The sequence below is a fragment of the Daucus carota genome, chromosome 5, assembly GCF_001625215.2.
Source record: "Daucus carota subsp. sativus chromosome 5, DH1 v3.0, whole genome shotgun sequence".
Taxonomy (NCBI): domain Eukaryota; kingdom Viridiplantae; phylum Streptophyta; class Magnoliopsida; order Apiales; family Apiaceae; genus Daucus; species Daucus carota.
Window position 1 is genome coordinate 29287128 of NC_030385.2, and position 17446 is coordinate 29304573.

Sequence of the window (17446 nt, forward strand, 5' to 3'; positions counted from 1 at the left end):
AAACATTATTTAACATTTTGATTGAATATTACTAGATTTTTTAAGATAACATATACTCCTAAATGAATATCTCAAGATTTTGATATATTTTCGAAAATCTGAATTCAATACTCATATTTAAAAATGGGAATATTTTAATATCTCAATTAAATGCACCTCAATTATTTTATAAGAAATAATACTTACGCATGTAAATCAAATCTGAATTTCAGTAAAAAAGAAAAATTAAATTACTGTATATTGACTCGAAAAATACCTGATTCGACAGTGAGTTGATTAGTTAAGAGCATCCCGAGTAGTGTTCTAAGAAATTTCCTTAAATATATATGATAAATAATTCAATTTCTAATAATAAAGATCTTATATTTATCGACAACTCTAACAATATCCCTGTTTACATTTTCCATCATAATTATTGTTTGTACTACCCCAATATAAACTCTTCTTAAAATAAAAATTATAAACTGAAATTAAAAAAATCCCTGAATCACATCAAAATATAGCACATATGGTATGAAAATCGATCGTTGGGAGAGGAGCAAAATACAATGAAGTCGGATTTTTAAAAAAAAATCATCAATTGACGGAAAAATTCAAATTAAAAATGGGGAATCACGTGGAATCATATGGTGGAGGATGCATGTTTATTGTGTGTGATGAATTTTAAAAATCATTTATCTGATGGTTGATATTAGTTTTATAGTTTTTAGTTTATTTTTAGTTTGTATTTATACACTTCTCTATACACATATTTATGTGTACATGTTTCGTAGAAGAAAAGGGTCAGACATTTTAATGCTAAAACTTTTATGTATATACAAAGGGTGCTACAATATCATTCTAAAAATTACTTCCATTTAGGATTTTTCAACGCTTTTTTTTTTTCGTTAGATGTATTCTAATGTCATTCGTATATTTTAGACCTTTTGTATAATTTTTACTTTCGTAATTGAGGATATAAATGATTGGCACTATTGTTATGAATTATTTATTGGTGTATTGTATTTGCATTTCCAAATTATATTAAGTTGTTTAATAAGTTTTAGAATAAATTGAATATTTTTTATAAATTATTAAATTATATAAACAAATCCGGTGCTTCGATCCGTTAAGCATCATCCTAACGGATCCGGATATGAATCAAGCTAAAAAAAATAATCATGATATGATGCCATCTAAATTCTAATCTGATAAAATTAATTAATAAATGAACCCAAAATTTAAACCAATCCAAACTCCCATCTCTATATCGGCACAAAATGTAATTTAATACTCATGTATCATCCGTATAACTGTGAAATTAAAATTTTTTATGAGAAAATATTTATATGCTATTTATTTTAAAATTAAAATTTCAACAAATGAACGTATAAAAAGATTAAAATGTGCAACAGCCTACCAAGGAGAGTTGTTTTGAATTGAAATGGTCAAGACCGGTGTGTTAAGCAACCTCCTTTTCTCAAAAGAAAAAGTCCTGGAAACTGATGAGACCATTAAAATAATATATATAATTACCCCCGGCTTCTTCCGTTGCTGGGGTTAAAAAAGACCACATCACTACTTGTTGTTATTGATTATTTTATTTATTTTAATATAAACGTTTTCCAACTATACAATTATTCGAGTGTGTCACTGTTTAACAAGTGGGCGCAACATAGCATTCATTGATTAAACTACAAAACAAACCAAAAAGATAAGCACGAAATAAACCGGTGGAAACGATATTGGTCAGGTTCTGATGATTCATGGGTCTGCATGACAAGATTTGGGGAAAATTAGATATTAAAATTTTTATTATGAACTTGTATAATTGCTTTCGGTTTCTTTAGAGCAAGTCCAAGAGTGCCTCAAATTGATGTCCTAAGTTAAAATTTAGGACATTTTATAAAAAAGGCTGCTCCAACAATGTCCTAGTGATGCCTTATATCATTAGGACAACTCCTTCAATCCCTATATTTGACTATTTGAGAGCAAGTCCAACAGTGTCCTAGTTGAAGCCCTAAATATAATATAAAAAATTATGTCCTAGTAGTTTAGGACATATTCAACCAACTTCAACTCCAACAATGTGCCTTATTTTCTTTATTTGTTTAATATTTTATTATTAAAAGTTCACTTTCATCATTAAAACATAATAGAAAGTAGAGAGAGAAAGAGAGTATAGATAGAAATTTATTATAAAATATGGGATAGGGCAAGGAGAGAGAGTGCCTCAAAAATAAGGCTTGAAGGAGTTGTCCTAGTGATATAAGGCATCACTAGGACATTGTTGGAGCAGTTTTCTTTATCAAATGCCCTAAATTTTAACTTAAGACAACAATTTGAGGCACTCTTGGACTTGCTCTGAGTCACTCTCTCTTCTTGCCATATCCCATATTTTATAATAAATTCTTATCAACACTCTCTTTCTCTCTATTTTATAGTATGTTTTAATGATGAAAGTGAACTTTTAATAATAAAATATTACACATATAGTGAAAATAAGGCATATTGTTGGAGTTGAAGTTAGTTGAATATGTCCTAAACTACTTGGACATAATTTTTTATATTATATTTAGGGTTTCAACTAGGACACTGTTGGACTTGCTCTTAGCTTTTTTTAGTACTAACTTATAACCCGTGCAATGCACGGGCGGTTATAAAATTGCTATTTTATTGTATATATTTTAACTTAAACTAATATTTATGTGAGAATAAAATTATGATAGAATGATATGATTAAATAGATTTTTTATTTAACAGATGGTAAATTCTTAATAGTTAATTTCGTCAAATGCCTAATTAAAAATTATGTCGAACATATATATTTTACTGAAAATGTTAAAATATGTTTTTTTTTCATGTTATAATTTAAGGAGATCTATAAAATCAGATATAAATCAACCAATCAATCTTTTCATATTTCGTTATCGATAATTAACAATATAGTATGGAACATATTAAGTTAAAAGAGACCCGTAAAATCAAATACCGATCCATCATATTAATCTAAATATTTTGTTTTAATAGATAATAACATATATATTATAACATGTTATAAATTAAGGAGGTTCGTGGGTCTAATACCAACCGGCTCAACGAACTCGACTGACCGACCGACTAACTGAAGTTTTCATGTATCAGATTAGATTTAACAGTATGATAGTATATATTATACATTTATAATATTACTTTTAAAGTGAGTCCATTGGAGTATTTAAAATTAATGTTAATGCATGTATTTTGGTTGAAAAATATCACAGATTATTTATTAATAATTATATATAATAATATTATATTTTTATATATATGTATGCCGTGTTAATTTTAGAAGATCCGTTTGTTTGGTTAGAATATATAAAAAAAGATGATGTGTTTTAGTTAAAAAGATAATTATTTTGTTTGTCGATATTATTTTAAATAATGGAGTTTTTTTAGTTAGAAAATATAAAAAAAAACATATTTTAGTTAAAAAGAATAATTGGTATGTAAATAGGCCCGTATTTTGTCCCAAGAATCGGCTGACCAAACTTTCAATGTTTCGGCTTTAATAATATAGTATAGATGCGTATATATTTTTAAGGTCTGACTTTAGTTTTTGATATAGTCAAATAGGTCTTATATTTGTTTATGTTTTGATCAAATATTTGTTTTATGTTTCGATTTGTTTATATTTTGTTTGAAACCCACTAATTTTGTTTGAAACCCGCTAATTATAAAAGTTCGTATAAAAAGCCCGCGTACCGACCGACCAAATTTTTTAATGTTTCGGTTTTAATAATATAATATATTTTTTAAGGTTTGACGTTAGTTTTGGTATAGTCAAATAGGTCTTATATTTGTTTTATATTTTGATTTGTTTATATGTTGTTTGAAGCCCGTTAATTATAAAAGTCCATATAAAGGCCCACGTACCGACCGACCAAACTTTTAATGTTTCGGCTTTAATAGTATTGTTTTATGTTTTGATTTATTTATATTTTGTTTGAAACCCACCGATTTTGTTTGAAGCCCGCTAATTATAAAAGTCCATATAAAAGCCAGCGTACCGACCGACCAAATTTTTAATGTTTCAGTTTTAATAGTACTAGCTTATAGCCCGTGCAAGGCACGGGAGCTTTTTAATTATTTATAAACTTTTTAAATATAGGGATCTTTTTAAAAATACCCATCTGTAAAATTAGTTTTTTAAAAATACTACCATCTTTTTCATTGTTTTTAAAAATACCTTTTCATAAAATTTTTTTTTCAAAAATATGATTTGCAACTTTTGCAACTTCATTTGCAACCTTGGGCGGCGCAGCCGTAAATGTTGCAAATGAGGTTGCAAAAGTTGCAAATGAGGTTGCAAAAGTTGCAAATAAAAATGGAAAGTTGCAACTGTTGCAACTGTTGCAACCTTGGGCGGCGCAGCCGTAAAAGTTGCAAATGAGGTTGCAAAAGTTGCAAATAAAAATGGAAAGTTGCAACTGTTGCAACTGCAATTGCAACTAGTTCAACTGAAAACTGTAAGTTGCAAATGAGGTTGCAAAAGTTGCAAATGAGGTTGCAAATGAAGTTGCAACTGCAGTTGCAACTTTTGCAACTGCAGTTGCAACTTCATTTGCAACCTCAGTTGCAACTAAATGCAACTGAAAACTATATATAGTTGCAAATGAGGTTGCAAAAGTTGCAAATGAGGTTGCAACTGCAGTTGCAACTTTTGCAACCTCAGTTGCAACTAAATGCAACTGAAAACTGTAAGTAACAACAGATGTATGGTGTGCCCCTGGCGGGGCCATTAGATTACAATAGAATCAACTGAATGCAACCATATGCAACTGAATACAACCATATGCAACCATATATCTAATTACGAATCCTGATTTCAAGTTCCAGTTTTCAAATGTCATTTTTCGACCTCATTTTCGGAATCGATATATATATATATCGATTCCGAAAATGAGGTCGAAAATGACATTTGAAAACTGGAACTTGAAATCAGGTTGCAACACGGCTGGCGCCGCCTGTAGTTGCAAATGAGGTTGCAAAAGTTGCAAACAGTATTTTTGAAAAAAAAAAATTTATGAAAAGGTATTTTTAAAAATAATTCTGGAAGGTAGTATTTTTGAAAACAATAAAAGAAAAGGTAGGTAGTTTTGTAGATTTCCCTATATTTTAAATGGTGTGAAAAAATTTAATTTATAAATAATAAATTAAAATTTTCAATAAAATAAAATTCGAAATTATGATTTGTTTGTAAGTTAGAACTTTGGTAAATACATCATCACAGCCATTAATAGTTTCAAATAAATTATTTTAATCAAGCAATTACTTTTCTCGTATGTATCATGCCAAAGTATTAAATTCTATCTATCAAATTTTAATATACTTTGAGTGGAATACGTTATGCCAAATCCTATTAGATTATATTAATAAATGTATTTTATATTAAAATTATTATAATGTGATTTAAATATTTTTCAAAAAAATTATATGGTTCTAAATTAAAATTGATAAACATAATTTGCTTTGAATTAAGAAAAGGAATCATAAATATGCAATAAGAAGGTAGAATCTATTTTGGATTAAGAAAAAGTTTTTGTATTTGTTCCTCACATAAATCCGGCTTATTATTTTTAAAATATATTATAAAAAAATTGTGACGGTGAGATTTATATGATTCTACGAATAAAACTGGTAGGAAATATTTATTTAGGATTAAAAAAAATCATATACATGTGAAAGACAGAATTTGTTTTGGATTCAGAAAAGGAATTATAAACATGCAAGTATCAGTTGCCTTCTAGAACAGAATTTAATTTTGTTCCAATCTAACGGTGCTTATTTGTTCAATATAAGATCCAACGGATGGTAAGCTTTTGGACCAGAAGACCATGCGACCAAATTATCTCCCTTACGCTTATTATATATAAGTATATAATAGTATAGATTCGTCTTGGAGAGTTAAGTCATCCTGTGTTTTTATATGAATATATCAAAAAAAGTAAGTTGGATGTCATGGAGAATTTCTTAATTAAAGTATTTCAGAATATACTTTATTTTTTTAAAATTTATCATATTTTTATTCAAAGTGTTCCGTGAATTAATACACAATAATAAACAAAAACATTTATTTAAGAATATGAAAGATTATTTTAGAACATGTACGATCCTTGATTATCCGATTATCTCCATTCATTCATTACAATTTTTAACTTTTATAATCATGATGATGTAAATATTTTATATAATTGCAAAACGCTACACGATACAATGTTCGTAAGTGATATTTGGGGCCATTTTTTCGGATCCCGATATTTAGAACATTAGTGTCGGATATAGTGATAGCGAGGGCCAACATTTTGGATTTTTTTTTCCAAAGTGCGAACAAAGCCCACCAAATATTATACCATCACTCGCTCCAGTAGTTTATATAATTTAATTTAGTTCAACACAATAAAATTTATATAAAAAATAATGTTTTTCTTATATTTTATAAAATATAAACAAATGTATAAAAATATTTACAAATTTATACCTACTTAAATATAGAATAATTTCAAAGGAATTGGACCCTCCAAATTTTGGACCAGAGCGGTCGCCGCTGCCCTCCCTTCACGACTCCACTATTGAAAAGGATTAGATGAAACACTAATCTAAAAAACCGGAAATAAACAATACCCTAAGCATATGATATTGTCATCATGAACATTATAACAGCTAACTGCAGTCTGCAAATATGCAATCCACCGATATGATTGATCACCTTTTATCTCTGCAGCCAGTTAAGTAGTAGTATTTGATTTTAAGAATCACAGCTGAGCAGTGATTGGTTTTGAAAGGATACAAGATGCTAGCAATTTCTACTTGCTCAAGCTTTCAACTAAGCTATTACATAGTTCTCAACACTGTACTATAAGTTCTTGAATTTCAAATTATACTGGCTTATAACTTGGGCATCATAGGAATAATATATGTTGTAACATAATTCAAATTTTTATGAAAAAATTCTTTAAAAACCACAAAAAGTTAAAAATGCCCCTAAGAAGTTTCTGGGAGCTGATGTACAGCTCGTAGACAGGTCTAGAACTCGGAAGAGTTACTATTAGATTTTAATTGAATAGGCCTGCGTATTTTAAAGATTGACGACCCTACTTGAACTCAACCGACTTCAATGTACAGACAATGACCATTTTCACAACTTGTCAATGTGTGCCCCATTTCCAAATGTATCAACGTTTATATACTCAGCCTTCGTTTCCTGGACTACATTACGACTGTTCTGGCATCTTTATACGAAACTACAATCAGATGCAAGGTTATTTGTTGTCTTCCCTGTTGGTTGCGCTCAACAACTACAAAGGACTTGCACGTGTAGATTGAAGGGATGTATCATAAAAAAGATAAAATACAAAGAAAAGAAAAATTAATTCAGACTGCTAACATGTTATTTGTTGCTTCAAAACATGCATATAAAGGCTCAAGCAGCAACAAAGAGTCCGATATAGATTCGAAACTGATAACTTGGATAGCCCGTTCGAAGTTTTAAAGCAACCTATTTGTGAATATAGGCAAAAATTATGCCAACTCTAGTTCAATACTTCAATCAATTAAAAGGGCACAACCTGTCTGTACCATTTATCACGCTTATTCTTCTGCCACACTCTCTCCCGTATCAATTATACTCATTTAAAGTTGAGTCAAAACTAAAGTCTCAAACTGTTTGGTGCATGTATCAGAATTTGTAAACCATATCCTCTGTATATCCAAGTTCTTTGAGTATGCCAGTGAGCTGCAGAATATAACAATAAGCTACTTAGTAATTTATTGCATAGAAATTACTACAAACATGTTATGACACTTTATGCATCTGTACCTCGCCTTGTGTCCAATCTTTTGCCTTTTCACCAGATATATGTTTAACCATTCCAGGAGGACCACATACCTGAATCAAATTTATAACTGACTTAATAACTGAACAAATAACTAAGTTTTAAAATGAATATAAACAATAAATACTGGGTGCTTGATGTAACACTTCTTAATAGATGTATTTTTATGCATATAGAATTGCTTAATGATGCTGTGTTTTCAGATAACTCTGAAATAGAACAGTCCCTTATACCAAACATTAGGAAAGTCTGAGATGCAAATATCTATGTTCTAATATCATTCTATACATTATTAAAATCCTTGGCCTTCATTGCCTCACAAGCTTAAAAAGTATGCAAAGCTGTTGAACTGGCCTTACCTAATATCACATGATTTAAATTATACAATCTACACATAATAACCAGTCTGTTCAGCAAATTCCTAAAAAGCGCAAGACCCTAAATTAGAATGTGACTCGCGAAGGGCCATTACTCAAGCTTCTTTGCCAAAAAATATTTAGTCACAAATTTAACAATAAAATTTATAACTTAGCAGAGTCTAAAAGTTCAAACATAATAGAGCAAATTAAAAAAAATAGAAATATAAATGAAGCATCAATCAATAATGTTCAACAATTCAATGGATTTGGGATCATTGAGCTCAATATCTGGCTCTCAAATCTCTCTCTTCCTCTTCATCATGTTCATCTTTTGCACTTAAAGATGAAGTTCAATGAGTTTCATTTGACGAGGTTGTGTGCAAGAATGAAGACAGGCTTTCTTTTCTTTTTCATTTCTTTTTTAGGGCATTTTTGTCTTTTGCCAACTAAATGCACTTTTTTGTCAATTTCCAAAATTTTGCGATCGCACACTCTGCGCGAATTTAACAACACTGTACGTAACCTTGGGAGACAGAACTCTTTGCAGAGTTATGCAGGAATCTTGTATGAAATTTATACCAGTCTACATAATCCTAGTAAGCAATTTAACATAATTGTTCACAAAACATTTTAAGGAGCATTAAGGAATTTAGCTTCCATCGCTTGATATTGCCATTTGATTGTATAGCTTAGAATCTAGAGAGCTAATAAAGGCAAAACAAGAGTAGTAGAGCATGATAGTGGTCTGAGATAATTGACCATGTACGCAACATTCCAGATTTGTGATTGTGACTGGTTCGAGCTTTGCAATACATGTAAGACTGGACTCCACTGAAAGTGTCCATGTGGTGGTATCATTAAGTGATAATTCTGCATCTTTCATTTCAAAACTGAAGTGGTCGAGTCTTCATACCCATGTCTAATCATCAAGTGTCTGACATGGGTACTGATAACTAATTAAGGTAAGGTAGGGACCAAGGTTGAATCTGTTTCTAGCATTGGCAACATAAACTGAGACACAGAACTCATGACAAAGTTGAGGCTGACTATTGAAGTACGAAAGTTACTTACTAGTACAAGAGTATCATCGTTGGGACCAGGTAAGCCTTTCAAAGCCATATCTTTTGATATGTATCCTCTACCTCCCCTCCAATCAGATGATGGATTATCCACAGTATAGAATATCTAGAATTTTCCATTCAAAAAAGGGAAAACTATGAACAAATATTTAAACATAATATACAGCGTTCTAATATAAATATATTGTACCTTCAAATTTGGATGGCTTTCTTCAAGCACATCAAGTTTCTTTTTGAGTAGAATATCATCCGGGGACACATTGGCATAGATCAGCGATATCTGAAATGATAAATGGTCATCATTTTTGCAGGCACAAAACATTTAATTGGAACTTTTTGAATTGACAGTAGCTGGATATATACTTTGGTAAAGAATATAATGAGTCTCAATGATTATCTGCAAGCTTATTTACGATGCAATTACTGTAGTTCATAACATAGTTCAGTAGCTACACACATGATTTCAAAATAGAGAACCCATCCAACCTTGGTGTTGTCATCAGGATTCTTCAAAATAGCCTCAATAATCTGAAGCATTGGAGTGATGCCAGACCCACCTGCAATCTGGAGTAAGATGAATAATCACTTTGTAAGACAATCCTAATCCAGTTGGCAGTAAATACTGAAGAGTCACTGCTACATATTGTTTCCTTGTTTTGGAAGCATATGCCTTTCCAGAAAACCAGTGAAAACAAAAATTGCATACTTTCACTTGTAATTTAGTATTTAATGAAATAAAGTATTGTTAATTGTCTTCCCTTACCATTCCGATATGTTTCTTCATATTAGGAGTATACTTGAGCTTTTCAATGGGCCTGCAATACATTGCAACAGGGGGCAAACAATTAGCATGGAAAATTTTATACAGGATAGATAGTAGATTTTATACAGGATAGATAGTATATTTTATACAGGATAGAATAGTATACAGTATACTAATGCTTTAATTTGCTAATCTGTTTGTTTTGATATATTCCTTTTACTTCTAACTTTGATTGCTCATGTAGTGTTATACCCTTTGACTTCTAGCACATCGCCTGGTTTCAAGCTAGCAAAATGCTGACTCATTTTCCCCTCCGGATAAACCTGACCAATTATAATAGACTTTTAGCATCTAGATTACACTACATATGATAAAACAATAAAACCGATATTAATATACAGGTCAAACTAAACCTTAATTAACAAATCAAAGTGTCCCTTTGAGTCGGGATCTGATATAGGGGTATACCTGAATGAAAAAGTCAAAAAAGGGGATTAGAAAATTAGAGCTCCAAGGCAGCGCATGAACAGATTTCAGATAAAACAATCAACTCCGCAGATTCTATGTTCAAAGTCTACAACTGGATAGTGCATTTCAATTTTATCTATTCAAATAGAATTGCAATAACATATTTTTTCTGTTCACTTAACAAGATATTACAGCATTTAAACAACAAGATTTTGATTCTAGACCAAGAAGAAGCAACATTAAGTAACATGCCAGACAAGGCAGACAGTGTATGTACAAATGCTTTCTTCGGTAACTTATTTTCCTGATATCTCATAGTGAGTATAGTTTATCATTTAGAAGATAGATAATTACAAATGGAGATATCTAACAATTCTCCTTTCAAAGCTCAAGTTCTTATTTTATGATACTATAAAAGAGTATTAACTTTGGTAATCATCATCAAACAATTAGAAGGAATATAAACCGAGGAACGGGATGCAAATTGAGAACTTACGGCCGAACTACATATTTTGTTTTTCCTTCAGCATCTGGTGCTAATGGGTATCTATGAAAAGAAAGACAAAAATGCAATATGAGAATTAACATTGTGGAAACTATGCCTAGTAAGTTTCACAATAAAACATAAAAGGAAACCCAGTTTGGTGACAGTATAAACTATGGACCTAGAACCTCACAGTTCTGAAACAAATATTGAAAGTTATACCTCGTAACAAGGCATGATGCGACATCAAGGCCCAACTTGGTAGTAGGGTCAAATGAAAACCTGTCATTGGAGGGAGACAAAATATTGCACCAAATAATTAGATGACTGCTCGACTCAAAGCAAGAAACAAAAGTAAATCAATGAAACTTACAACTTCATCATAAATTCTAATTAAGCATATATATATATATATATATATATATATATATATATAGAGAGAGAGAGAGAGAGATGTGTATATATGGTCATGCTACAGTACAGGGCAAAACTTTTTATGATTCAATAACAATCGACAATTTATAAGCTAACCAGTAGCAATTTTTTCCCAACGTTCTTAGGAATATTTCTAGTTGTAATGGGATCGTTAGCCTGCGAATTATTTTTCAATAAATTTTGATCCATTAGTAAGGGAATATTATAACCTGTATAACTGAGTGTTGTGGCTGACTTTTGCCTTGTCTTGCAGTTTGAATTTAATCCATTTGTCAGGATTGAGTGCTAGAAAGACAGAAGCATCATTTAGACATGAGAATGCTGTATTTAAACATCTACAATACACAACTAAACTATTTTTTGTAAATTCACATCAAGTATTGTAGTCAATTAGTAATATTAAACAGTCGATGTACTATTCATTAGTATCAATATATATTTTTATTAGAAATTACTGAGTACACTAAATTGGCACGGTTTGTACATTTCACAAATGTTTTTTTTGTTTTCTGATAATGAACATATAGATATCAGCAAGGGGAACATAAAGATGTGAGATTTGTGTAGGAATAGACATTAATATACTTAAGTGAATATCCCAATATGATGAATGGCTATAGCATGTGAATGATCTAGCTTATTATTATTACAGAATGTAAACAAAGGGGCATATTTAGGGCTGTTCACGAACAGAGCCGAGCTGAGCTTTAACTTTTTTTCTGACGAGCCGTGCCGAGCTTTTTTATCGAACAAAAATTGTGTTCGAGCTTGAGCTTGTTAACTCACGAGCCGAACACAAGCTTCTTCACGAACAAATAAGAGCCGAGCCGAGCCAAAAAAAATAAGGTCAAACTGCTACTTGACTCTTAAAATAGCAAACCAAATAAAATTCTTTTTTTTTTTGAAACTTTGGTTATATCACTAAAATGTAAATATGTTTACATCCATATGATTGGATCGGTTAAAATTATTTTTTAAAAAATCAAAACACTAAATTAGGATTAAACACTAGTTAGCGGTACCAGTCAAACCTCTACTTGACTGTTAAAATAGCAAAACATATAAATTATTATTTTCCGAAACTTTGGTTACATAACTAAAATATATAAATGTTGACATCCATACGGTGGATCGATGAATTTTTAAAAAAAAAAAAATCGAAACACCAATTCAGGACTAAACACTAGTTAGTGGTACTAATCAAACTGATGCTTGACTGATAAAATAGCAAACCAAATAAAATTATTTTTTCTCGAAATTTTGGTTACATCACTAGAATATATTAATGTTGACATTTATACGGTTGGATTGATGAAAAATATTTTTAAAAAAATCAAAACATCATTTCAATACTAAATATTAGTTAGTGGGACTAGTCAAACTGATGCTTACTGACAAAATAGTAAACCAAATAAAATTATTTTTTCCCTTTACATCACTAAAATCTGTAGATGTATTATATGTTGAATTCTGAGTTAAAAAAACATGTATATATTATAAAATATCCTGAAAATATTGCATTTTTTCGAGTTTTAACGAGCCGAGCTCGAGCCGAATACACTAAAAGCTCGGCTCGAGCTAGTTTTCTCGAGGAACATATTTATGTGTTCGAGCTCGAGCTCAAGTTCTTAACGAACCGAGCCGAACGGAGCTTTTATCGAGCCAAGCTCGAGCTTATTCGCGAACAGCCCTAGGCATATCTATGGTTGACTCACATGATACTTTCTTGCTGTAATAAGCAGTTTCAAAGCCTTAAAGATCCATACATATGCGGAAGGGCATAAATCTACATAAAAAAAATATTATGTATATACAACCAAAGCATATAAATAGTCCCAAATTCATTCCACTTATCATTTAACAATTTATTATATTGACATAACAACAGGAAGTGATTAATCTGTATTAGGCTTCAATCCAGGAAGACAGAAAGATGAAAAAACTACCAAGTTTTTGAGCAGGTTCCTCGCTTATTTCCTCTAAATGAACCTGAATATTGAAAAAAGAAAATACACGATAAGAACATAAAGTGCCAAGATATCTATCTAATTTGGTCTTAACAAGTACTCCCTCCGTCCCATAGTAAACGTCCTAATTTTTTTCACGCATTTGCAAGCTTATAAAAAACATACTTGTAGATATTATTTTTTTATATTTTTTGTTTTGTACAAAAATAGGAAGTTCAAATTGGTAACTTACAGATATTAAACAACTTAGTTGGAAACAATTTCTCAGGAACTGGCATTACACGAATCATAAAATCCGATCACAGTAGTTGTTAATATCTTACGGTGTGTAATATACGAAGCGGACAGCTTGACATAGTAACATTACTAAATACGACGCTAAGGATACAAGTGTACAGCATAACATGATCATCCGTATTAACGTGTTATATACGATAGAGTCAAGAGAAATAATAGTTTCCGAGTTTTAAACAGCACAGATATAAATACATTTCAAGTACAAGTGTGAATGTGTGAGTGTATATTACACTAATCGAAAAATGTGGAAAGAGGAAAGTAGAAAGGGGCGCTACCAAATTAGGGGAATTGAAGTAGTAGAAAGAGGAAAGTGCAGCAGAAATGGAGGCAATTGCAGCAAATGGAAGTGGAGAAGTGGCGGAAGTTGAAGACGATTGGCCTCGGGATGCGTGAGGGTTTGCGATCGGAGCGGCAGCGGCTCGAGCTAGTCTTCTCAACATTGTTGCCATTTTTTAGACACAACGAAAGAGGATGGTTAGGAGAGAGAGAGAGAGTGTTTTGTTTGTTTTGGAGCGCTGCTTGTCTTGTAGACTTGGAGGGTGTTGTGTGTGATTGGGCCTTTCCAAATGCAATTGTTTTAGGGCCGTGTTTTTCGTTGCGTGCATAGTCTGGTCCAAAGGTCGACAAATCTCTAATATCCAAATATAAATTCATGATTAAAGAAAACTATTCCTTCTACTAAAATGCCCATTGATATCGTAAAAATTATATAATTGTTTGGTATATTTTATATTTGCATATTTTGAATTATAAGATAAAAAATAATGTTTTTAATAATGTTTGATAGTGAAATACTATATGTAAAAGTTTCCCATAAAAATTGAAAACCAGTAAAACAGTTTTTCAGAAAATATGAGAGAAGCACCTTTTGAGTTAAACACTGCTTTTAAAAAAAACTGCTTTTAAATTTGCCAATTTTCCACATTGTTCTTCACCAAAACAAAAAAAAAAACTGATAAAAAAACTAATGTTGTTCTCTGCAGTAGCAACGTCAAACTGAGTCTAAGGGGTGGTATTGTATCGTGACTTTTAATGACAAATTTTGGGAGGATGACTTTAATGGATTTTATAGACTTTTAATGACTCTTGTTGACTTCTTAAATTTTCAAAATAAAAAAATCATGACTCCACAATGACTTTTAAAAACTTTAACAGACTTTTTATTACAAATTCATAACTTTCAAATACTTTAATAGACTTTTATTATAATAATAAATAAACTCTCTAATCTAAAATCAATAATTTCCTTTAACTATTAATAAAATGAACCCAAAATCTAAAACAAAAATAACATTCTTGATTGCAATAAAAGTAAAAAATTTATTTGAGAATTAAATAATTAAGTGTATTGACCTAATAAAAATATTAAATAATTATTACCAATAAAACAGAAATATAAGAGATGAGTAATGTAATTGGAGCGGGAGTTGAATATCAACAAAATGGATTTTCTTTATGTCTTTATGTCATGAAGAAATTTTATATGCTGGATTTTTAAACTGGGGGTCCTCAAAATTTTAAGACCCTGTGCTATTGGGCTGCTTGCATACCCAATAGCAGATATATCTTGTCGGATTGATTAAGATATTTTCTGGTTTTTGTATCCGGTAAGCAACATGGCTTTAGGATAAACTGCGTTTGGAACCCCTCCTGCCTCTGCTCGGTTTTTCATTTACATTTTTTCCTATAGCTATGTTGTACTGAAAGCACAAATAGTCCCCTCCTGCCTCTGCTCGGTTTTTCATTTACATTTTTTCCTATAGCTATGTTGTACTGAAGGCACAAGTAGTTAGAGCAAGTTGAATGCTAGATGCTATATATCTATTGTTATTGTTATAATATAGCACCAAAAAGTGTTTTTTGGTGCTAAAATAAAACTTGCACTCCAATGCTAAGTTCTATAAATAGTTTCGACTTTAATCAACTCATTAACTTTTACCTAACTTTTGTATAGAACCAACTCATTAACTTTTACCTAACTCATTAATTCGTTAACTAAGTAGTTTCCAATTTCTAGTTATTGATGATGTGCCAACATGAATGGATCCATCCTTGGTTTCAAATATAGAACTAAGGATGCATCTGTGCATGGATGCATCCAAATATAGCACCTCTTTGGAGTTGAGTTTTTTTACTTTTGATGCTATAATATAGCAATAGAACCAAGTATAGCATTGCATTAGACCATCTCCAACCCATAACACCATTTTGGTGTGAAAAATATACCAATTTGGTGTGAAAACTACACCAAATCAAAATTTCACTCCAACCCATCAACACCATATCCTACACCAAAAAGAATCTTTTACACATTAAATGGAATATTCTCTCTTTTTAAGTTATTTATATCATTATTGAATTTGTACTTAAATTTTAACATGTTCAATAAACAAGGACCTAAAATAATTATAAATTCATTAATTAATTCAAGAGGACAACTTAATTATATGAATTCCCATGCTCTTCCCATATGTGCTCGATCAAGGCGTTGCGAAGTTCAAAATGAGCTTCCTTATCTTTAATTTGTCGATATCTACTAAGAAAATCTTGAAATTCGTCATCTCCATTTCTTTCCATTTCGACAGCAGCAGAAGATGTTTCCACGTAATCATGTACATACAAATTCAAGTCTCGTTCATCCTCAACTTGTGCATGATAATACATATGTGAGGGTATACATATGTGAGGTAATTTTAGTCATTGTGTATCTTATTATTAATCAAATCTATTTAAAAAACATATCTTCTATATAAGAATATAAATTTATTGATATTTGGAAATAAATAAAAAACTTGAGTAAAATAGTAAAGACAGAAAATTTAAAACAATTATGATTAAAGAATAAATAATATAACATAAAACAACTTTAATGGGACATAGATGGAATAATTTTGTTTTCATTAACATATGTGAGGGTATAGTAGGTATTTTGGAAAACTCCAAATTTGGTGTAAAAGTTGCACCAAATCAATACTTGACACCAAATTTGGTGTCAACCAATTCATTTGGTGTCAACTTTACACCAATTTGGTGTTGGGTTGGAGTGAATTTGACACCAAATTTGACACCAAAATAGTGTTTTGGTGTTGGGTTGGAGTTGCTCTTATGTGGCATGCACTAATTGTTGTAAGGATTTGAGTTGCTATAGTTGTGATTTGGGTGTAATATTCTTGAGCGACTGGTTAATTGGGGAGATAAAGTCATGTCAAATCTTATCAATAATGGCATGACAATTTTCTTATCAATAATGGCATGACAATTTTCTGAAAAAACATATGCAATTTTCTATAAAAAGTCATTAAAAGTCATCAATTATATATTTCCATCAAAGTTATTGATATATTGAATAACCACTGACTTTTGATAACTCTTTAAAAGTTGTAATTTAATACCTCAAACTTTGAAAGAATTTTTAAAAATCCTGATACAATACCTTCTTACTTTTAAAGAGTATTTAAAAATCTTAACTGAATACACCTAGATTTTAAAAGTCATTAAAAATAGGGGCGAGCAGGAAAAACCGAAACCGCAAAAAAAACCTAAAAAAACCGAAAAACCACACCGAAAAAAACCAAACCGCAAATAAAACCGAAAATAACCGAGATAAAAAACCGAAATTAGTGGTGCGGTTTTATTTTCGGTTTTATGCTAAAACCGCACCGAAATTAACCGAACCGAAATATATATAAATATAAATATAATATATATATATATATATATATATATATATATTAATAGTAA

At 30.7% G+C, this 17446-nt stretch overlaps 1 protein-coding gene across 1 annotated transcript; it reads right to left on the bottom strand.

Moving 5' to 3' along the window:
- Nucleotides 1-7370: 7370 nt before the first annotated feature.
- Nucleotides 7371-14246, bottom strand: LOC108192489 (NADH-cytochrome b5 reductase-like protein). The gene is made up of 13 exons (XM_064094385.1): nucleotides 13981-14246; nucleotides 13388-13430; nucleotides 11651-11726; nucleotides 11229-11288; nucleotides 11019-11069; nucleotides 10468-10522; nucleotides 10307-10377; nucleotides 10055-10106; nucleotides 9778-9855; nucleotides 9482-9571; nucleotides 9284-9397; nucleotides 7838-7906; nucleotides 7371-7753 (listed from the first exon to the last, which is right to left on the bottom strand). The coding sequence occupies exons 1-13, from the start codon at nucleotides 14152-14154 to the stop codon at nucleotides 7697-7699; spliced, it is 990 nt and encodes a 329-aa protein (XP_063950455.1). The 5' UTR covers nucleotides 14155-14246; the 3' UTR covers nucleotides 7371-7696.
- Nucleotides 14247-17446: the final 3200 nt, after the last annotated feature.